The 23,035-nt window shown below is 49.7% G+C and overlaps 1 protein-coding gene across 5 annotated transcripts in view; it reads left to right on the top strand.

The window, feature by feature from the left end:
* ACER1 (alkaline ceramidase 1) overlaps positions 1–21,127 on the top strand; it is a 50,167-nt gene extending 29,040 nt beyond the window's left edge. For 2 of the 5 annotated variants that reach the window (XM_005587694.5, XM_005587693.5), the window contains 5 exons: positions 14,558–14,672; positions 14,767–14,908; positions 17,660–17,797; positions 18,795–18,932; positions 19,811–21,127. In XM_005587694.5, the coding sequence (XP_005587751.3) occupies positions 14,594–14,672; positions 14,767–14,908; positions 17,660–17,797; positions 18,795–18,932; positions 19,811–19,979 (666 nt within the window). In that variant the 5' untranslated portion in view covers positions 14,558–14,593 and the 3' untranslated portion in view covers positions 19,980–21,127. Of the gene's footprint in view, positions 1–4,299; positions 4,424–14,457; positions 14,673–14,766; positions 14,909–17,659; positions 17,798–18,794; positions 18,933–19,810 lie in introns of all 5 variants that reach the window. The other 3 variants (XM_065536125.2, XM_065536126.2, XM_074025568.1) reach the window with 3 other exon arrangements.
* Positions 21,128–23,035: the final 1,908 nt, after the last annotated feature.

Here is a 23,035-nt window from a genome sequence, read left to right as displayed (position 1 = left end):
TGGTGGTGCGTGCTTGTAGTTCCAGCTACTTGGGAGGCTGAGGTGGGAGGATTCTTGAACCCAAGAAGTGGAGGCTGCAGTGAGCTGAGGTCATACTGCTGCACTCCAGTCTGGGCGACAGAGGGAGACCCTGTCTCAAAAAAAAAAAAAAAAAAAAGGCCGGGCACGGTGGCTCAAGCCTGTAATCCCAGCACTCTGGGAGGCCAAGACGGGCGGATCACGAGGTCAGGAGATCAAGACCATCCTGGCTAATACGGTGAAACCCCGTCTGTACTAAAAAAATACAAAAAACTAGCCGAGCGAGGTGGCGGGCGCCTGTAGTCCCAGCTACTCGGGAGGCTGAGGCAGGAGAATGGCGTGAACCCAGGAGGCGGAGCTTGCAGTGAGCTGAGATCCGGCCACTGCACTCCAACCCGGGCGACAGAGCGAGACTCCATCTCAAAAAAAAAAAAAAAAAAAGGAAAAGGCCAGGCACGGTGGCTCATGCCTGTAATCCCAGCACTTTGGGAGGCTGAGGCAGGCTGATCACCTGAGGTCAGGAGTTTGAGACCAGCCTGGCCAACATGGTGAAACCCCGTCTCTACTAAAAATACAAAAATTAGCCGGGCATGGTGGCAGGTGCCTGTAGTCCCAGCTACTCAGGAGGCTGAGGCAGGAGAATCATTTGAACCCGGGAGGCGGAGCTTGCAGTGAGCGGGAGGCAGAGCTTGCAGTGAGCCAAGATTGCGTCACTGCACTCCAACCTGGGATTACAGGTGCCCACCACCACGCCTGGCTAATTTTTGTATTTTTAGTAGAGACAGGGTTTCGCCATGTTGGCCAGGCTGGTCTCGAGCTCCCAACCTCAGGTGATCCGCCCACCTCAGCCGCCCAAAGTGCTGGGATTACAGGCATGAGCCACCATGCCCGGCCTCGTAGTGCTTAGTTCTATGCCCTGCACATAGCCCCTGCTCGGTGAGCAAGAGTGCTTGCTGGCCGGGTGCAATTGCTCACACCTGTAATCCCAGCACTTTGGGAGGCCGAGGGGAGTGGATCATGAGGTCAAGAGATCAAGACCATCCTGGACAACATGGTGAAACGCCGTCTGTACTAAAAATACAAAAAATTAGCCAGGCGTGGTACCGGGTGCCTGTAGTCCCAGCTACTCAGGAGGCTGAGGCAGGAGAATCACTTGAACCAAGGAGGCAGAGCTTGCAGTGAGCCAAGATTGCATCACTGCACTCCAGCCTGGCGACAGAGTGAGACTTCATCTCAAAAAAAAAAAAAAAAAAAGAGTGCTTGCTGTGTACCAGGCATGGCCCTAAACATTTTACATGAAACACCTCCTTTAATGTGCACAGTGACGTTGGGAGTTAGACGCAATCTATATGATATAGACTTCTTCCCATTTTCCGGGTGATGAAACAGGTGTTCAAGGAGTTTGAAGGCTGTGCTCAGGGTCACCCTGGTTATTAGAGCCAGGACTTAAAACTTGGTGAGTCCAGGAGACTTTTTTGGGAGGAGGGTCGGAGGCTTAGTTCCAGGATGCTCAGGTTGCTCTGATCCTGTTACCTTTGACCCCGGGGTTTCCCATATCTGGGAAGTGGGATTATGAGACTCCGGGATCCTCATGGTCTCACTGATTCTTTCTCTTCCTTGGCCAGAGATATGGTTTCCGGTCCTCAGTAGTTCCACCTGTAACGTGGGAGGGAGCTGAATGATTGGTCCTCGGAGGCTGAGATGATGGGTAAGGGCTCTAGAGCTCTTCTCTCTGGAGTCCCCAGCATCCACCGCGGTACAGTGTTCTCTTTTCATCCCACCTCCAGATGAGACCCCCTGCAGAAGGCACTGGGAGGCCGGCTGTGGTGGCTCTCACCTTTAATCCTAGTACTTTGGAAGGTCAGGACAGGAGGATCACTTGAGGCCAGAAGTTCAAGACTACTCTGGGCAGCCAGGCGCGGTGGCTCATGCCTGTAATCCCAGCACTTTGGGAGGCCAAGACAGGCGGATCACGAGGTCAGGAGATCGAGACCATCCTGGCTAACAAGGTGAAACCCCGTCTCTACTAAAAAATACAAAAAACTAGCCGGGTGAGGTGGCGAGCGCCTGTGGTCCCAGCTACTCGGGAGGCTGAGGCAGGAGAATGGCGTGAACCCAGGGGCGGAGCTTGCAGTGAACTGAGATCTGGTCACTGCACTCCAGCCTGGGCGACAGAGCAAGACTCCGTCTCAAAAAAAAAAAAAAAAAAAGACTACCCTGGGCAACATAGCAAGATCCGGTCCCTACACAAAATTTAAAAACTAGCTGTGGGCTGGGCATCGCTGGCTCATGCCTGTAATCCCAGCACTTTCGGAGGCCAAGGCGGGTATATCACTTGAAGTCAGGAGTTTGAGACCAGCCTGGTCAACATGGTGAAACCCCATCTCTACTAAAAATACAAAAATTAGCTGGGCATGGTGGCACATGCCTATAATCCCTGCTACTGGGGAGGTTTAGGCTCGAGAATCACTTGAATCTGGGAGGTGGTGGTTGCAGTGAGCTGAGATCACAGCATTACACTCCAGCCTGGGTGACAGAGCAAGACTCCATCTCAAAAAATTAAAAATTAAAAAAAATTTTTTGGCCGGGCGCGGTGGCTCAAGCCTGTAATCCCAGCACTTTGGGAGGCCGAGACGGGCGGATCACGAGGTCAGGAGATCGAGACCATCCTGGCTAACACGGTGAAACCCCGTCTCTACTAAAAAATAGAAAAAAAAAACTAGCTGGGCGAGGTGGCGGGCGCCTGTAGTCCCGGCTACTCAGGAGGCTGAGGCAGGAGAATGGCGGGAACCCGGGAGGCGGAGCTTGCAGTGAGCTGAGATCCGGCCACAGCACTCCAGCCTGGGTGACAGAGCAAGACTCCGTCTCAAAAAAAAAAAAAAATAAAATAAAATAAAAAAAAATAAAAATAAAAAAAATAAAAAAATAAAAAAAATTTTTTTTGTTTTTGTTTTTTGAGACCGAGTCTTGCTCAACCAGGCTGGTGTGGCCTGATCTCAGCTCACTGCAAGCTCCGCTTCCCAAGTTCACGCCATTCTCCTGCCACAGCCTCCCAAGTAGCTGGGACTACAGGCGCCCACCACCACGCCTGCCTAATTGTTTTGTGCTTTTAGTAGAGACGGGGTTTCACCGCGTTATCCAGGATGGTCTCAATCTCCTGACCTCGTGATCCACCCGTCTCGGCCTCCCAAAGTGCTGGGATTAGAGGCGTGAGCCACCGCACCCAGCCAAAAATTACAAATTAAAAAATTAAAAATAGGCCGGGCGCGGTGGCTCAAGCCTGTAATCCCAGCACTTTGGGAGGCCGAGACGGGCGGATCACGAGGTCAGGAGATCGAAACCATCCTGGCTAACACGGTGAAACCCCGTCTCTATTAAGAAATACAAAAAACTAGCCGGGCGAGGTGGCGGGCGCCTGTAGTCCCAGCTACTCGGGAGGCTGAGGCCAGAGAATGGCGTGAACCCGGGAGGCGGAGCTTGCAGTGAGCTGAGATCCGGCCACTGCACTCCAGCCTGGGCGACAGAGCGAGACTCCGTCTCAAAAAAAAAATAAATAAATAAAAATAAAAATAAAATAAAAATAAAAACTATCTGGTAGGCTGAGGCAGGAGGATTGCTTGAGTCCAGGAGTTTGAAGCTGCAGTACCCTGTTATTGCATCACCGTATTCCAGCCTGGGCAATAGAATGAGATCCTGTCTCTAAAAAATAAAAGGCACCTAGAAAGGGCTGATTCAGGTGTGTGCTGAGCCCGAGTATAGCTGTGTGTTCTTATTGCATGCGAAATTGTCCTCCACTGGATTCTCCTGTAGCCTGTCCCCAAATAAAATAAATTGAGCCACCTGTAGCTACCTGGTAAGGCTGCAGGTGTCAAACTCCTCTGATCATGACACCTATTAGGAAAGAGATTTTACATCATCATCATCCCATACCTGCCTTTCCAGATGTGTATCATACAGAAACAAAAGTTGCACAAAACGAGACTTACCTTTCCCTGGTACAAACACACCCGGATCTATTCTATTCTATTCTATTCTATTCTATTCTATTCTATTCTATTCTATTCTATTCTAATCAAAAAGCCTCTATCCAAACAGGTCAGGGGATGAGGAATAGAATCAGAGTTATGTGAGAAAGGGCTTTCCCAAGACCTTCTCCTCCAAAACACTTCTGAGTATCCCAAACCTATAGCTAATAAATCATACAGTTCAAAAGGGTCGGGTGGGTGGCAAAATTTTTCTTTTCATGTTTATTTTATTTTATTTTTATTTTACTGTTTTTAGAGACACTGTCTCACTCTATTGCCCAGCCTGGAATGCAGTGGTGCCATCATAGCTGACTGCAGCCTTGACCTCCTGGGCTTAAGTGATCCTCCTGCCTCAGCCTTCAAAGTAGCTGGAACCACAGGTGCGTGCCACCAAACACAGCTAATTTTTAAATTTTTATACAGATGGGTGCTGGGCACAGTGGCTCACACATGTAATCCCAGCACTTTGGAAGGCCGAGGTGGTTCAATCACTTGAGCTCAGGAGTTCAAGACCAGCCTGTACAACATGATGAAACCCCATTTCTATAAAAAAAAAAAAAAAAAAATTAACTGGGCATGGTGGCACGCATCCGTAGTCCCAGCTACTCGGAAGACTGAGGCAGGAGAATTGCTTGAACCTGGGAAGTGGAGGTCATAGTGAGTGGCGATGGTGCCACTGCACTGCACCCTGTGTGATGGAGTGAGACCCTGTCTAAAAAAAACTGTTTTGTATAGAGATGGGGTCTTGCTATGCTGCCCAGGCTGGGCTCAAGTAATCCTTGTGCCTTCATTTCCCAAAGTGATAGGATTACAGACATGAGCCACTGCACCCAGTGCCAACCTTTTCTGTACAGGGCTAGCTAGTAAATATTTTTGGCTTTTCTTTTGAGACAGAGTCTCACTCTGTCGCCCAGGCTGGAGTGCAGTGGTACAATCTCTATCTTGGTTCATTGCAACCTCCGTCTCCCTGGTTTAAGCAATTTTCCTGTCTCAGCCTCCCGAGTAGCTGGAACTACAGGCACGTGACACCACGCCTGGCTAACTTTGGTATTTTTAGTAGAGACGGGGTTTCACCATGTTGCTCAGGCTGGTCTTGAACTCCTGACCTCAGGTGATCCACCCTTCTTGGCTTCCCAAAGTGCTGGGATTACAGCCAAGAGCCACTGCACCCGGTCAACATTTTTGCCTTTGTGGGCCATCCAGACTCTGTCTCAACTACACAACTATGCCACTGTAGCTGAAAACCAGCCATAGATAATAGATAAATAAATGGGTGTGGCTATATGACAATAATTGGGTGTGGCTGTATGATACATGGGTGTGACTGTATGATAATAAATGGGTGTGGCTGGAGTTTCAGACCAGCCTGAGCAATGTAGTGAGACTCCATCACTACAAAAAATTTAATAATAATAATAATAATAAAAAGGCTGGGCACGGTGGCTCACGCCTGTAATCCCAGCACTTTGGGAGGCCGAGGCGGGCGGATCACGAGGTCAGGAGATTGAGACCATCCTGGCTAACATGGTGAAACCCATCTCTACTAAAAATACAAAAATTGGCTGGGCGCGGTGGCTCACGCCTGTAATCCCAGCACTTTGGGAGGCCGAGACGGGCGGATCACGAGGTCAGGAGATAGAGACCATCCTGGCTAGCATAGTGAAACCCCGTCTCTACTAAAAAATACAAAAAAAATTAGCCGGGCGAGGTGGCGGGCGCCTGTAGTCCCAGCTACTCGGGAGGCTGAGGCAGGAGAATGGCGTGAACCTGGGAGGTGGAGCTTGCAGTGAGCTGAGATCCAGCCACTGTACTCCAGCCTGGGCGACAGAGCGAGACTCCGTCTCAAAAAAAAACAAAAAACAAAAAACAAAAATTAGCCGGGTGTGGTGGCAGGCACCTGTGGTCCCAGCTACTTGGGAGGCTGAAGCAGGAGAATGGCAGGTGAACCCAGGAGGCGGAGCTTGCAGTCAGTCAAGATCGCGCCACTGCACTCCAGCCTGGGCGACAGAGTAAGAATCTGTCTCTAAAAAAAAACCAAAACGCTGAGCATGGTGGCTCACACTTGTGGTCCCAGCTACTCTGGAGGCTGAGGCAGAAGGATTGCTTGAGCCCAGGAGTGCAAGGCTGCAGTGAGCTATGATTGCACCACTGCACTCCAGCCTGAGTGACAGAACCAGACCCTGCCTCAAAACAAAACAAAAACAGACTCAACAACAGAAAACAAACAGTACCGTTGAAACCAAGTCTAAAAAGAATGAGTAGATGTCCTCTAAGGCTTTGAATTTTGTTTGTTTTAGTGATAGGGTCTTGCTCTGTTGCCCTGCCTGGAGTACAGCAGTGTGATCATAGCTTACTGCAGCCTTGAACTCTTGGGCTCCAGTGATCCTCCTGCCTCAGTCCTGGGAGTAGCTGGGATTACAGGCATGAGCCACCATGCCCAGCTCAAGGCTTTGGGGGCAAAGGGAATAGCATATGTAAAGGTTTTTGTTGTTGTTGTTCTTGTTGTCTTGAGGTGGAATCTGGCTTTGTCGCCCAGGCTGGAGTGCAGTGGCGCGATCTTGACTGACTGCAAGCTCTGCCTCCTGGGTTCAAGCCATTCTCCTGCCTTAGCCTCCTGAGTAGACGGGATTACAGCACCTGCCACCATGGCTAGCTAATTTCTTCTTGTTTTTTGTTTTTGTTTTTGTTTTTTTGAGACAGAGTCTTGCTCTGTCGCCCAGGCTGGAATGCAGTGGTGCGATCTCGGCTCACTGCAAGCTCCGCCTCCCAGGTTCACACCATCTTCCTGCCTCAGCCTCCCGAGTAGCTGGGACTACAGGTGCACACCACCACGCCCACCTCATTTTTGTATTTTTTGTAGAGATGGGGTTTCACCGTGTTAGCCAGGATGGTCTCGATCTCCTGACCTCATGATCTGCCCGCCTCGGCCTCCCAAAGTGCTAGGATTCCAGGCGTGAGCCACTGTGCCCAGCCTCTCACCCTCTTTTTTTGAAAAATGTATTTTGGCCGGATGCGGTGGCTCACACCTGTAATCCCAACACTTTGGGAGGCTGAGGCAGGTGGATCACTTGAGCACAGGAGTTCAAGACCAGTCTTGCCAACATGGCAAAACCCCATCTCTACTAAAAATACAAACAAACAAACAAACAAGCATGGTGATGGGCACCTGTAGTCCCAACTCCTGAGGTGGCTGAGGCAGGAGAATCACTTGAACCCAAGAGGCGGAGGCTGCAGTGAGCCAAGATCACGCCACTGCACTCCCGCCTGGGTGACACAGCCAGACTTGGTCTCAAAAAAAAAAAAAAAAAAGAAAGAAAAAGAAAATGTTCTGGAATTAGCTAGTGTGATGGTTGCAAGCCTTATGAATATACTAAAACCCACTGAATTGCATAGTTTAAAAGAGCGAATTTTATAGTATGTGATTTATGTCTAGATTTTAAAAATAGGGATGTTTTAAAAAAAACCCACAGCCCACAGCTCTTGGCACATCCTAAGCACTGAATACATTGTAGCTATTATTATTACAAGTGAATACAGCACCCAGAGATGTGAAAGTAACATTCATTAATTTTATTATGTATTTATTCCTTTCATTGAATAATTAGCACCGACTATAATCCTCATAAAATCCTATGAAGTAAGTACAATTATGCTCCCCATTTTTCAGATGGGGAAATCAAGGCTCAGAAGAGGGTATATTTATTTCCCAGAGCCACACAGTATGCAAATTACAGTTGTGCAAAAGTTACAGCTTCTCCAAGAGCCTGGTCCTAAGAGTCTCTCCCTTAACTACAGTGCGGGGTGAGACCACTTAATTACTGGGTGATTAGGAATTAATTGTGTGCATTTTGGATGGTGCAGCGGCTCACACTTGTAATCCCAGCACTTTGGGAGGCCGAGGCAGGCGGATCACCTGAGGTCAGGAGTTCGAGACCAGCCCGGCCAATATAGCAAAACCCCGTCTCTACTAAAAATACAAAAATTAGCCAGGTGTGGTGGCGCACACCTGTAGTCCCAGCTACTCAGAAGGCTGAGGCGGGAGAATTGCTTGAACCCGGGAGGCAGAGGTTGTGGTGGGTGAGCCGAGATCACGCCACTGCACTCCAGCCTAGGCGACAGAGCGAGATATGTGCATTTTAATTCATGCAATTAAGTCTTGTGCTATGGCCGGTGCACGCTTCATCCCTCCAACATTAGCAGGCACATTTGGAATGAACTCAGGTGGCTGTCCCCAACTGGTGACAGAGGCCAGGTGTGGGTGGTGGGAGAGAGTTTGAGCTTTGGTAACGAGAACAAAGAATGAGGAGATGTTAGAGATGTATTCAACAAATTTTCTTTCCTTCCTTTTTTCTTTTTGGGACAGAATCTCGCTCTCTCACGGGGGCTGGAGTGCAGTGGTGCGATCTCGGCTCACTGCAGCCCCCACTTTCAAGCAATTCTTCTGCTTCAGCCTCTTGAGTAGCTGGGACTACAGGCGTCCACCACCACACCTGGCTGATTTTTGTATTTTTAGTAAAGACAGGGTTTCTCCATGTCGGTCAGGCTGGTCTTGAACTCCTGACCTCAAGTGATTTGCCCATCTCAGCCTCCCGAAGTGCTGGGATTACAGGCATGAGCCACTACGCCTGGCCCCGTTTGTATTATTTACGTGCATTCTTTTCTACAAAAATGTATTGAGCACCTACTGTGTGCCAGACACTGTTCTAGATACAGGGTGGGGAGGGGGCAAAACACACAGAGCTCCCTGGTCCCGTGGCACTTAACTCTGTAATCCTCATAGCAGCCTCTGGAAGTAGGAGCCGGAAAATCAGGCACAGGACGTGTCCTGCTGTCCTGACCGTATGCACCCCGAGAATGCAGGGACTTTGTTTTCAGACACTGGTATGGTCCTTGAGCACATACATAGTAGGTACTCAAGGGATGCTTGAACGAATGAATGAATGAATGAATGAACGAATGCAGGGAGGGAGGTGATGTCACCTGCTGGAGCTGGGACCCAGAAGGTCCAGCTCACTTGTGTCCAGAGTTCAGGACTGGGCTGGCTTCGGATGGGATCCCAGACAGGTGTCTCCCCTGCCTGGCAGGGCCTGGGTGGGGTGAGAAGCAGGGAATGTGGGGGCTGAGCCCCAGAGGACAGGGAGGGAGGCCCTGGCATCCGGGCAGTTTCTGATGTTTTCAGAGACTCCAGAGCCAGTTGGGGCCCTCCTTTAGTCAGTTTCTCCTCCCACAGCTCTGTCCTCCTTCTGAGCGCTTGGGAGCACTGTTGATAATCCCTGGCTGGACTCTGCTGGCCCCTAAACTTGGAATAATGATACCCATAACAGGCCTCTTGTTATTATTTTCTCCCTCAACAATAACAACAGCAGCAACCCCAGCTATTTTTTTTTTTTTTTTTTTTTTGAGACGGAGTCTCGCGCTGTCGCCGGACTGGAGTGCAATGGTCAGATCTCAGCTCACTGCAAGCTCCGCCTCCTGGGTTTACGCCATTCTCCTGCCTCAGCCTCCCGAGTAGCTGGGACTACAGGCGCCTGCCACCTCGCCCGGCTAGTTTTTTGTATTTTTTAGTAGAGACGGGGTTTCACAGTGTTAGCCAGGATGGTCTCGATCTGCTGACCTCATGATCCGCCCGTCTCGGCCTCCCAAAGTGCTGGGATTACAAGCTTGAGCCACTGCGCCCGGCCACCCCAGCTATTTTTTGAGCTCATATCACATCCTGGGCAATGCCTTGTCTTGTGCATGCCCCGCATCAGCCTGCAAGGTACCACTGATGATGTACTCTGCTTTTACTGATACAAGCAAAGAGAAACCAAGAGGCATTAGTCACAGGGTCAGGCAGCAGGGGAGCGCCCTCTTAATCACCACCACCCATCTAGTCTTTCCACCTTTGTTTTTTTTTTTTTCTTTTTCTTTTTTTGAGTCGGGGAGAGATGACTTAGGAATAATTTTATATGGCATGTCTAAGAGTTTAGATTTTGGCTGGGCGCGGTGGCTCAGGCCTGTAATCCCAGCACTTTGGGAGGCTGAGGCGGGCGAATCACCAGGTCAGGAGATCGAGACCACGGTGAAACCCCGTCTCTACTAAAAAAATACAAAAAATTAGCCAGGCGAGGTGGCGGGCACCTGTAGTCCCAGCTACTCAGGAGGCTGAGGCAGGAGAATGGCGTGAACCCGGGAGGCGGAGCTTGCAGTGAGCGGAGATTGTGCCACTGCACTAGAGCCTGGGCAACAGAGTGAGACTCCAGCTCAAAAAAAAAAAAAGAGTTTAGATTTTATTTACAGGAGGCATGAACATGTTTTTTTTTTGGTTGTTGTTTTTTATTTATTTATTTATTTATTTATTTATTTATTTATTTATTTCGAGACGGAGTCTCCGTCTGTCGCCCAGGCTGAAGTGCAGTGGCGCGATTTAGGCTCCCTGCAAGCTCTGCCTCCCGGGTTCACGCCATTCTCCTGCCTCAGCCTCCCGAGTAGCTGGGACTACTGGAACTACAGGTGCCCGCCACCACAGCCAGCTAATTTTTTTTAAATTAAAAAAAATTTTTTTTTTTTTATTTTTAATAGAGACGGGGTTTCACTGTATTAGCCAAGATGGTCTCGATCTCTTGACCTCGTGATCCGCCCGCCACAGCCTCCCAAAGTGCTGGAATTACAGGTGTTAGCCACCGTGCCTGGCCTATTTTTTATTTTTTATTTATTTTTTGGGGGACAGCGTCTCACTGTGTCACACAGGCTGGAATGTAATCATGTGATCTCAGCTCACTGCAACTCCTGCCTCCCATGTTCAAGCATTTCTCCTGCCTCAGCCTCCCGAGTAGCTGGGATTACAGGCATGTGCCACCACACCCAGCTAATTGTGTATTTTTAGTAGAGACAGGGTTTCTCCATGTTGGCCACGCTGGTCTCGAACTGCCGACCTCAGGTGATCAGCCCATCTTGGCCTCCTAAAGTGCTGGGATTACAGGCGTGAGCCACCACGCCCAGTTTGAACACTTTTTAAATGGAGATTTTTAGAGGCTGAGGTGAGTGGATCCACTTTGTTCAGGAGTCCGAGACCAGCCTGGGCAATATGGTGAAACCCCGCCTCTACTAAAAATACAAAAATTAACCAGACATGGTGGCGAGCACCTGTAATCCCTGCTACTCGGGAGGCTGAGGCAGGAGAACTGCTTGAACCTGGGAGGCGGAGGTTACAGTGAGCTGAGATTACACCACTGGACTCCAGCCTGGGTGACAGAGCAAGACTCTATCTCAAAAAAAAAAGAACACAAAAACACAAAAACAAAACAAACAAACAAAAAACAAAACAACAACAGAAAAAGTTGGAGATGAGTTATGGAAGGAATTTATAAGGCAAGTTTAAGAGTTTAGACTTTATTTATGGAAGGCCCAGACTTGTTTTAATGGATGCTTTTTTTTTTATTTCATTTTATTTTTTTTTTTGAGACGGAGTCTCGCTGTGTCTCCCAGGCTGGAGTGCAGTGGCGTGATCTCGGCTCACTGCCAGCTCCGCCTCCCGGGTTCACGCCATTCTCCCGCCTCAGCCTCCCAAGTAGCTGAGACTACAGGCGCCCGCCACCACGCCCGGCTAGTTTTTTGTATTTTTAGTAGAGACGGGGTTTCACCATGTTAGCCAGGATAGTCTCGATCTCCTGACCTCGTGATCCACCCGCCTCGGCCTCCCAAAGTGCTGGGATTACAGGCTTGAGCCACCGCGCCCGGCCTCATGGATGCTTTTGAATCTGGGAAAGTGGTTGGGTCAGTATCTTCAGGCATGCATTGATATCCAAGGGCTGGTATTTGGCTGGAGGCAGAGGGAACATTGGGTTTGTTTGGGAGTATGTGTGCATCAGCACAAATGGAGGTAACTGAGCTAGGGTCACGGGCTGAGAAGAGGCCCATGGAGACGTTGGCATGGCCCTGTCCCATCTGTTCTTGGACCACTGACAAGAAGGGCTTACAGTCCAGAATTGTTGTAGTAATCTATTTACTGACGTTGTCCATTTCATATCAATCGCTTGGTTTTCTTTCTATACCTGTCTTAGTTCAGTTTGTGTTGCTCTAAAGGAATAACTGGGGCTGGGCGCAGTGGCTCATGCCTGTAATCCCAGCACTTTGGGAGGCCGAGGTGGGCGGATCACGAGGTCAGGAGACCATCCTGGCTAACACGGTGAAACCCCATCTCTACTAAAAATACAGAAAAATTAGCCGGGTATGGTGGTGGGCACCTGTAGTCCCAGTTACTCGGGAGCCTAAGGCAGGAGAATGGCGCGAACCCAGGAGGCGGAGCTTGCAGTGAGCCGAGATCACGCCATTGGACTCCAGTCTGGGTGACAGAGGGAGACTCTGTCTCAAAAAAAAAAAAAAAAAAAAAAAAACCAAAAAAATGCTGCATATTGTTTTCCATAGAGGTTGTACCAATTTACATTTCCACCAATACTATATAAGTATTTGTCATGTGAGAGACTTGCTGTGGCTCAGACATATCAGGGAGAGACTTTGTGGGGAGTCGAAGTCTGGTGTCAGCACGTCAGGGTCTTGAGCCATTTAATCTTGTGACTTTTTTTTTTTTTTTTGAGATGGAGTCTCAGTCTGTTGCCCAGTCTGGAGTGCAATGGTGCGATCTCAGCTCACTACAACTTCCACCTCCTGAGTTCAAGCAGTTCTCCCACCTCAGCCTCCCAAATCTCAGTAGCTGGGATTACATGCATCCACCACCACACCCAGCTAATTTTTTGTATTTTAGTAGAGATGGGATTTCACCATGTTGCCTGGGCTGGTCTCAAAATCCTGACCTCAAGTGATCTGCCTGCCTCAGCCTCCCAAAGTGCTAGGATTACAGGTGTGATCCACTGCACCTGGCCAATTTTTGTATTGTTTAACATTATTGTGAAATATATATTCACATATTATATATATATTCACATACTGTTTTGTAGCATTTCACTATGTTGTTTGGGCTGGCCTCGAACTCCTGACCTCAGGTGATCTACCTGCCTCAACCTCCCAAAGTGCTGGGATTACAGGCATGAGCCACCACGTCCAGCCATCACCTGAAGGTTCATTCACTCATGTGTCTGATGACTGTATGGGGAAGAATTGAACCACTGGCCCTCCTCTGGCATCTCCCTCCATCTCAGTGTAGTCTCTACACATGGTTTCTCTAGCATGGTGGCTTCAAGGGTAGCCAGTCTTCTTGCATGGTGGCCTAGGGCCTGACGTCTTGTCCTATGAGATGGAGAAAGGTGGAAGCCACAGTTCCTTTTATGACCTAACCTCAGAAGTCACACAGTATCATTTCTGCTTCATGCTGTTTATCAAAAGGGTACTGCATCATCTTTCCTTGTCTGCAAGGGCAAGGTCAACTCATGACTCCCATGTCCACATTTCAGTCCACAGGAAGAGGAAAGGGGGCAAGCTTTCCTTAAGTGGTTTTTGAAAGGACTGACCTGGAAGTAGTAGATATCATTTACATTCTTATCTCATTGGCCAGAGGAGGTCACAAGGCCACAGTGAGCTGCAGTGAAGGCTGGGAAATGTAGTCTTTCATTGGGTAAGCTGTGTGCCCAGCTGAAACTTGGGAGATACTATTTCTACAGGAAAAGGGACTGGGTGCAGTGGTTCATACCTGTAATCTCAACACTTTAGGCTGTGGTGGGAGGATCTCTTGAGGCTGCGAGCTTGCAACCAGCCTGGGTGACATAGTGAGACCCCTTCTTTACAAAAAATAAAAGAAAATTAGCCAGGTGGGGTGGCGGGCATCTGTAGTCCCAGCTACTTGGGAGGCTGAGGCAGGAGGATCCTCTGAGCTCAGCTGATTGAGGCTGCAATGAGCTGTGATCGCACCACTGCACTCCAGCCTGGCAGCAGAGAGCAAGACCCTGCCTGTAAAATAAATAAGTAGAAAAAGTAAAAGAGAAGAAGGAGAATATATATGGAAGTTTAGTGGATAGTCTTTGCCACACTCATTGAATGAATGAATGAACCAATAATAGGTTGAGAAATTGATCTGTGGATGACCAACTGATGGTCAAGATCAGCTGAAAAGTGGCTAGGTGCAGTGGCTCACACCTGTAATCCCTTGCGAAGGCCAAGGCAGGTGGATCACCTGAGGTCAGGAGTTCAAGAGCAGCCTGGCCAACATGGTGAAACCCTGTTTCTACCACAAATATAAAAAATTAGCTGGGCATGATGGCGTGTGCCTGTAATCCCAGCTACTCAGGAGTCTGAGACAGGAGAATCACTTGAACCTGGGAGGTGGAGGTTGCGGTGAGCCGAGATGGCACCACTGCATTCCAGCCTGAGTAACATAGCAAGACTCCATCTAAAAAAAAAAAAAAAAAAAAAAGAGGTCGGCTGAAAGGTTGACAGGTGAGTGATTGACAAATCCTGGGTTGATGAATTGCCTGAAATGCAGCAGGTAACCGACTGGCTGGTGACTGAGGGTCTGGACAGAGGGCAGCCTCCTCCGCCTCCTCTATCTGACAAGCTCCTCCCTATGACTGTCTCTGCTCCAGTTCACCAATATCCCCTTCTTCATCTTCGGGCCACTGATGATGCTCCTGATGCACCCCTATGCCCAGAAGCGCTCCCGCTACATCTACGTTTTCTGGGTCCTCTTCATGATCATAGGTAGGGAGGTGTGGTTCAGGTCTGTGATAGTCGGGAGGCAGTGGGGGTGCAGGAGGTGGCAGACCCCACTGACCGCCTGCCCTTGTCGCTGCAGGTCTGTTCTCCATGTACTTCCACATGACACTCAGCTTCCTGGGCCAGCTGCTGGATGAGATTGCCATCCTGTGGCTCCTGGGCAGTGGCTATAGCATATGGATGCCCCGCTGCTACTTCCCCTCCTTCCTGGGGGGCAACAGGTGGGTCAGGGGCTGGCCATCTGGACTGGGTGGGGTCTGAGTCTTCAGGTGACTCTACCTGAGCTCACCTGAGTCCCCTGGGTCCCCACCCCTGACCCCTTTTGGGGCCCTTGGAATTCCTCCCCTGACCACTTCGGGTTCTCTCCTGACCCTGCCTGACTCACGTGGGCTTTTGGAGACCCCACTCCTGAGCTTACCTGGTTTTTTGGAATCCCTCCCCTGATCCTACCTGTACAACCTGGAACTTTCTTCAGACTCTGTTGCATCCAATAGGAGTTCCAGGACCTCATGTCTACACTTACCTGGCCCCAAGGGAATGCTCCCTGAGCCTCTCACCTGGGCCCCTGGCATCTTTCATCTGATCTTCTTAGACCCCTGGGTCCCTCTCTTGATCTAATTGATCCCCACACCCACACTTGACCTCTGTGAAATCCTCCTCCTCCTCCTCTTCTTCTTCTCCTCCTCTTCCTCCTCCCCCTCCTTCTCCTCCTCCTTCTTCTCCTCCTCCCCCTCCCCCTCCTTCTCCTCCTGCTGCTTCTTCTCCTCCTCCCCCTCCCCCTCCTTCTCCTCCTCCTCCTTCTTTCTCCTCTTCTTCTTTTTTCTTCTTCTTCTTTTTCTTCTTCTTCTCCTCCTCCTCCTCCCCCTCTCCCTCCTTCTCCTCCTCCTTCTTCTTCTCCTCCTCCCCCTCCCCCTCCTTCTCCTCCTCCTCCTTCTTTTTCTTCTTCCTTCCTCCTCCTTCTGCTTCTTCCTCCTCCTCCTCCTCCTCCTTCTTCTTCTTCTCCTCCTCCTCCCCCTCTCCCTCCTTCTCCTCCTCCTTCTTCTTCTTCTCCTCCTCCCCCTCCCCCTCCTCCTCCTCTTCCTCCTCCTCCTCCTCCTCCTTCTTTTTCTTCTTCCTTCCTCCTCCTTCTGCTTCTTCCTCCTCCTCCTCCTCCTTCTTCTTCTTCTCCTCCTCCTCCTTCCTCTCCCCCTCCCCTCCTTCTCCTTCTCCTCCTTCTTCTCCTCCTCCCCCTCCCCCTCCTCCTCCTCCTCCTTCTTTTTCTTCTTCCTTCCTCCTCCTTCTGCTTCTTCCTCCTCCTCCTCCTCCTTCTTCTTCTCCTCCTCCTCCTTCCTCTCCCCCTCCCCTCCTTCTCCTTCTCCTCCTTCTTCTCCTCCTCCCCCTCCCCCTCCTCCTTCTCCTCCTCCTTTTTCTTCTCCTCCTCCCCCTCCCCCTCCTCCTCCTCCTTCTTCTCCTCCTCCTTTTTCTTCTCCTCCTTCCCCTCCCCCTTCTCCTCCTCCTCCTTCTCCTCCTTCTCCTTCTTCCTCCTCTTCTTCTTTTTTTCTTCTTCTTCTTTTTCTTCTTCTCCTTCTCCTCCTCCCCCTCGTCCTCCTTCTCCTCCTCCTTCTTCTTCTTCTCCCCCTCCCCTTCCACCTCCTTCTCCTCCTCCTCCTTCTTCTTCTCCTCCTCCTCCTTCTTTTTCTTTTTCCTTCCTCCTCCTTCTGCTTCTTCCTCCTCCTCCTCCCTCTCCCCCTCGCCTCCTTCTCCTCCTCCTTCTTCTTCTCCTCCTCCCCCTCCCCCTCCTCTTTCTTCTTCTCCTCCTTCTTTTTTTCTTCCTTCTTTTTCTTCTTCCTCTTCTTCCTTCTTTCTTCCTCCTCCTGCTCCTCCTCCTCCTTCTTCTCCTCCTCCTCCTTCTTTTTCTTCTTCCTTCTTTCTTTTTCTTCTTCCTTCCTTCCTCCTTTTCCTCCCTCTTCTCCTTCTCCTCCTCCTTCTTCTTCTCCTCCTCCTTCTTTTTTTACTTCTTCCTTCTTTCTTCTTCTTCTTCTTCCCCTTCTTCTTCCCCTTCTCCTTCCCCTTCTCCTTCCCCTTCTCCTTCCCTTTCTCCTTCCTCTCCTTCTCCTTCTCCTTCTTCCTCTTCTTCACCTTCTTCTTCCTTCCCCTTCTTCTTCTTCCCCTTCTTCTCCTTCTTCTTCCTCTTCTTCCTCTTCCTCCTCTTCTTCTTCTTCTACCTGTTTTCTTTTCTTTTCTTTCTTTTTTTTTTGAGATGAGATCTCACTCTGTCTCCCAGGCTGGAGTGCAGTGGCACAATCTTAGCTCACTGCAACCTCCAATTACCAGGCTCAAGCGATGCCTGCCTCAGCCTCTTTAGTAGCTGACATTACAGGCACATGCCGCCACACCCAGCTAATTTTTTTTGTATTTTTGGTAGAGACAGAGTTTTGTTATGTTGCCCAGGCTGGTCTCGAACTCCTGAGCTCAAGCGATCCTCCTGCTTCAGCCTCCAAAAGTGCTGGGATTACAGTCATGAGCCACTGTGCCTGGCTAGGACCCTTTTTAAATTGTTGTTTTTGAGACAGAATCTCCCTCTGTCACCCAGGCTGGAGTGCCGTGGCATGATCTTGGCCCACTGAAACCTCTGCCTCCTGAGTTCAAGCGACTCTTGTGTCTCAGCCTCCTGAGTAGCTGGGATTACAGGCATCTGCCACCACACCTGGCTAAATTTTGTATTTTTAATAGAAATGGGGTTTCACCATGTTGGCCAGGCTGGTCTCGAACTCCTAACCTCAGGTGATCCTCCCACCTCAGCCTCCCAAAGTGCTGGGATTACAGACATGAGCCACTGTGCCCTGCCTGGCTAGGACCCTTTGCTGAGCCTATTTGGGCCCCCCAGAATCCTTTCCTTTCCTCACCCACCTGGGCCATGAGATCTCCAAGTGACCTTGCCTACAACCCCACGACGTTGCTTCCCACCTACAGCTGAGGCCCTTCCTCCCCAGGTCCCAGTTCATCCGCCTGGTCTTCGTCACCACCGTGGTCAGCACCCCCCTGTCCTTCCTGCGGCCCACGGTCAACGCCTACGTCCTCAACAGCATTGCCCTACACATTGTCTACATCGTGTGCCAGGAGTACAGGAAGTGAGTGAACACTGCAGGTGCCTGGGCAGGGGGCTGCCATCCCCCTCCTGGCACCCCTGACTCCAGGCTCACGGAGGGGACGTCCCTTCCCCAAGATCATCCACTAACAAGTGGCAGGGCCAGAATTTGAACTTGACTGACTGCAGAGCTTGTCTTTTTTTTTTTTCTTGAGATGGAGCCTCGCTCTGTCGCCCAGGCTGGAGTGCAGGGGTGTGATCTTGGCTCACTGCAACCTCTACCTCCTGGGCTCAAGCAATCCTCCCACTCTAGCCTCCTAAGTAGCTGGGATTAGAGGCGTATGCCATCACGCCAGGATAACTTTTATATTTATTTATTTATTTTTTTGTAGAAACAGGATTTTGTCATGTTGCCCAAGCTGGTCTTGAACTCCTGGGCTCAAGCGATCCACCCACCTCAGCCTTCCAAAGTGCTGGGATTACAGGAGTGAGTCACTGCATCCACCCTACATTATATTTATTTATTTATTTTTATTTATTTATTTATTTATTTATTTATTTTTTGAGACAGAGTCTTGTTCTGTCTTCCAGGCTGGAGTGCAGTGTTGCAATCTCAGCTCACTGCAACCTCCGCCTCCCAGGTTCAAGCAATTATCCTGCCTCAGCCTCCCGAGCAGCTGGGATGACAGGTGCATGCCACCGTGCCTGGCTAATTTTTGGTTTTTTAGGGGTCTTGCTACTTTGCCCAAGCTGGTTGTAAACTCCAGGGCTCAAGCGATCCTCCCAACCTCAGCCTCCCAAAGTGCTGGGATTACAGGCATGAGCTACTTTGCCTGGCTTGAAGGACATTTGAAATTGCACGTGGTGTGCTGGCAATGCTCAGTGTTAGTTCTAAGCACGAGATTGGGCCCCCCCCTGCTCGCACCCTCAATTCCTGCTCTTGCCCTTCTCGCAGCTTCTGAGCCTCATCACTGTGGAAGGAGGAATTTCCCATCAGCCCCCTCAGGTGCTACTCTCTAATCCCCCTCTCCCCTCTCTAGGACCAGCAATAAGGAGCTTCGGCACCTGATTGAGGTCTCCGTGGTTTTATGGGCTATTGCTCTGACCAGCTGGATCAGTGACCGTCTGCTCTGCAGCTTCTGGCAGAGGATTCATTTCTTCTATCTGCACAGCATCTGGTAAGCGCGTGCTCTGAGGCTGTGAGGGGCCCAGAGTCAGAGAATCTTAGATGCCAGAGCTCGGAGTAGGAGCCTGGGGGCTGGGGGTCGAGGAGCAGAGGGAGGAGAGCCAGATACTGGGTCCTGGCAGTAGGGGAAGGCTGCAGTCAGAAGGCCAGACCCAGAAGGTCCCTTTGGATGGTCAGGATCCATGAAAGGCCGGGCGCCGTGGCTCATGCCTGTAATCCCAGCACTTTGGGAGGCAGAGGCGGGTGGATCACGACGTCAGGAGTTCCAGACCAGCCTGACCAATATGGTGAAACCCCGTCTCTACTAAAAATACAAAAATTAGCTGGGTGTGGTGAGGCGTGCCTGTAGTCCCAGCTACTCAGGAGGCTGAGGCAGGAGAATGGCGTGAACCCGGGAGGCGGTGCTTGCAGTGAACGGAGATCCTGCCACTGCACTCCAGCCTGGGAGACAGAAGCAGACTTCGCCTCAAAAAAAAAAAAAAAAAAAAAAAGCCTGGGTGTGGAGGCTCACGACTGTAATCTCAGCACTTTGGGAGGCCGAGGCGGGCAGATCACGCGGTCAGGAGATCGAGACCATCCTGGTTAACACAGTGAAACCCCATCTCTACTAAAAATAATACAAAAAATTAGCTGGGCATGGTGGCGGGCGCCTGTAGTCCCAGCTACTCGGGAGGCTGAGGCAGGAGAATGGCGTGAACCCGGGAGGTGGAGCTTGCAGTAAGCAGAGACCGTGTGCCACTGCACTCCAGCCTGGGTGACAGAGCGAGACTCCGTTTCAGAAAAAAAAAAGATCCATGAGAAATAAAAAGAGGGCCAGTGTGAGGCTATGGGCATCTTATGCCGTCACCACCTTCACTCTGCATTCCACAGGCACGTGCTCATCAGCATCACCTTCCCTTATGGTATGGTCACCATGGCCTTGGTGGATGCCAACTATGAGATGCCAGGAGAAACCCTCAAAGTCCGCTACTGGCCTCGGGACAATTGGCCCGTGGGGCTGCCCTATGTGGAAATCCGGGGTGATGACAAGAACTGCTGAGACCTGCCAGCCTCTTGACTATCCAACCACCACCCTTCAACTTGCCTGTGTCTTGAGAAGAGAGCCCCGGTCAGGACTTGCGCCTGAGGGACACTCATGGTTCCTTCCTCTGTTTCCCCTTCCGTGTCCTCCTTGTCCTGCACTGCCCTGCCTTGAGGCCGAGGATGGACTTTGTGACATCTCTGAGCAGCAGTCTGGTGACTGTGGGGGGCTGTCTCGCGCATCTCCCTTCCATGATCCCCCACACCCTCTTTCATTTCCTCCTCTGTGTCCACAGCCTCCCAGTGACCATTGTCACACGAGCTAGTGGGGCTGAGTCACCAGGTACTGGGGTGACTGAAGGATGTGGCATCTAAATATTAGCTTCCAGGCCTGGCGTGGTGACTCACGCCTGTAATCCCAGCACTTTGGGAGGCCAAGGAGGGCGGATCACCTGAGGTCAGAAGTTCAAGACCAGCCTGGCCAACATGGCAAAACCCCATCTCTACTAAAAATACAAGAATTACCCGGGCGTGGTGGTGCACGTCTGTAATCCCAGCTACTTGGGAGGCTGAGGCAGGAGAATCGCTTGAATCCAGGAGATGGAGGTTGCAGTGAGCTGAGATTGCGCCACTGCACTCCAGCCTGGGCGACAAGAGCGAGACTCCATCTCAAAAAATAATAAATAAATAAATATTAGCTTCTAAATATTGGTGGTCACTACCAGACTCCCTCATCTGTCTTTGACCATGGCAATGTCCCTGGTTCTTGTGGGGCACCCCAGAGAATGAACATGACTTCCAGTCACCTCATTCTACATCCGCACATACATGTGGAGACGTTGCACGCAGACCCACCCACCTCCTCCCATGTGCTTGTGAGGTCCTCAGGTTCACAGCTGAGGAAAGCAGAGTCCCAGACTGGGCAATCTGTGTGCTTTGGGGGCATGTGGACATGAGAGACGAGTGAGGATGGTCTTTAAAGCAGTGGTGGGATGGTGGGGAAGGGCAGTTTTCATGATGGTTAAGAGCACAGGGCTTCGAGTCAGGCAGACCTAAGTTAGAATTCCTGCTCCACCATTTTCTAGTTGTACAATCTTGGGGAAGTGATTTTTCCTTCGTTGGAAGCTCAAGGACATTGTCTGTAAAATAAACATAATATTCCTTGTCTTGTGGGGGTTTTTGTGTGGTTAAAACGAATGAATGTGTGTGAAGTGCTTAGCATAGAGTTTGACAAACATCTAGCCACCCACTCATCTTTAATTCATCTGCCCCATAATTTATTCATCCATCCATCCATTCATTCTTTCATTCATCTACCGTTGATTTATTCATTCATCCATCCACCCACCCTTTAATTCATCTACCCATTAATTTATCCATCTATCCATTCATCATCTACCCATCCTTTGATTCATCCATCCATTAATTTATCCATCTATCCATCCACCTACCCATCTTTTAATTTATTTACCCATTAGTTTATCCATCTACCTGTCTTTTAATTCATGCACACATTAATTTCTCTATCCTTCCATCCATCCGTTAATTCACCCATCCATTACTTTATCCATTCATCCAACCACCATTAATTTATCCATCTATCCATCTATCCATCCATCCATCCATCCATCTATTGAACTCTCCATTGAACTATCCATCTATCCATCCTTTAATTTGCCCATCCAATAATTTATCCAACCATTCTTTCACCTATTATCTATCCTTTAATCCACCTATTCATTCATTAATGTATCTATCCATCCATTGAATCATCCATCTAACTATGCATTCTTTCATCCATCCATTATCAATTATTCATCATCATCCATCATTTATTATTCTTTCATTCCTCTATTAAGCCATTTATCCATTCATTTACCCAATTATTTATCCATCACCTTACCCTGCCTCCCTCTGTCCATCCATCCATTCGCCTACATTTAGCCATTCATTTCTCCATTCGTTTATCCATCCAAATCATGCAACCATGCTTTTGTTCATCTACTTTTCAACTGCTCATTCATTCACTCATTCGACACACACACGTGTATTGGGATCCTACTATATATCAGACGCTAGCCTCTGGGGATCCAAGACAACAAAGACATGCAATGTCCTTGCCCTAATGAAGAATATAGATATTAAACAAATACAAACACACACACACAAAGCACTTCCAGACACTGATGGGTGCTAAAACAAACACAATAATATTCTGGAAGATGATGGTTGTGGGAGCAGTACTATCACATGGGTGGTTCAGGGAGTGCATTTTGCAGTTGAGCCCTCAATGACAAGAGGAAACAAACGATATCAAAAGCCAGGGCAAGGCCATTTTGGGAGGCTGGGACAGGAGGACGCTTGAGCCCAGGAGTTCAAGGCCAGCATGGGCAACACAGCAAAACCCCTTCTCTATGAAAAATTTTAAAAAAATTAGCTGGGTGTGGTGGCATGAGCCTGTAGTCCTAGCTACTTGGGAGGCTGAGGTGGAGGATGGCTTGAGTCCAGAAAGTGGAGGTTGTGCCACTGCATTCCAACCTGGACACATAGTAAGAGGTTCTTAATCTGGGGGCCCTGGATGGGTTTCAGCTTCCACAGACCACTTGACATTGTGTGCAAAAGATGGGTGTTTGGGCATACAATCTAGGCACCTGGAGTGCATCACTTTAGATAGATGAGAATACTCTCATTTTATAGATGTGGCTCAGAGAGGGCAAGTCACTTGCCTAAGGCCACACAGTGTGTACTTGAACCCAGTCTGTCCTCCAAAGCTCCTTGCACTGCAGTGAGTCAGTAGTGGACTTGAACCTAGATCCCTGGTCATCTGCTTCTGGGTCCTTCTTCCTTTCTTGTCCTAGAAACCAGAGGTTTTTTCACTTGTGGCTCCAGGATGGATCATGGTGGTAGGAAGAGGTGGAATTGGGGATTTCTATAAACTTGTAAAATCATCTACGAAATGCTGTGTGTCTTGGTGTATTTGGGGGAGAGGAGCTGTGATTCCATGACATCCCCTAAAGAGGTGTTTGACCACCCAAAGAGTTGAGAACCTCAGTTCAAAATCTTCCTGGGGAGGGT

Source organism: Macaca fascicularis, chromosome 19, assembly GCF_037993035.2.
Source record: "Macaca fascicularis isolate 582-1 chromosome 19, T2T-MFA8v1.1".
NCBI lineage: Eukaryota > Metazoa > Chordata > Mammalia > Primates > Cercopithecidae > Macaca > Macaca fascicularis.
This window is presented reverse-complemented; position numbering and strand designations above follow the sequence as displayed.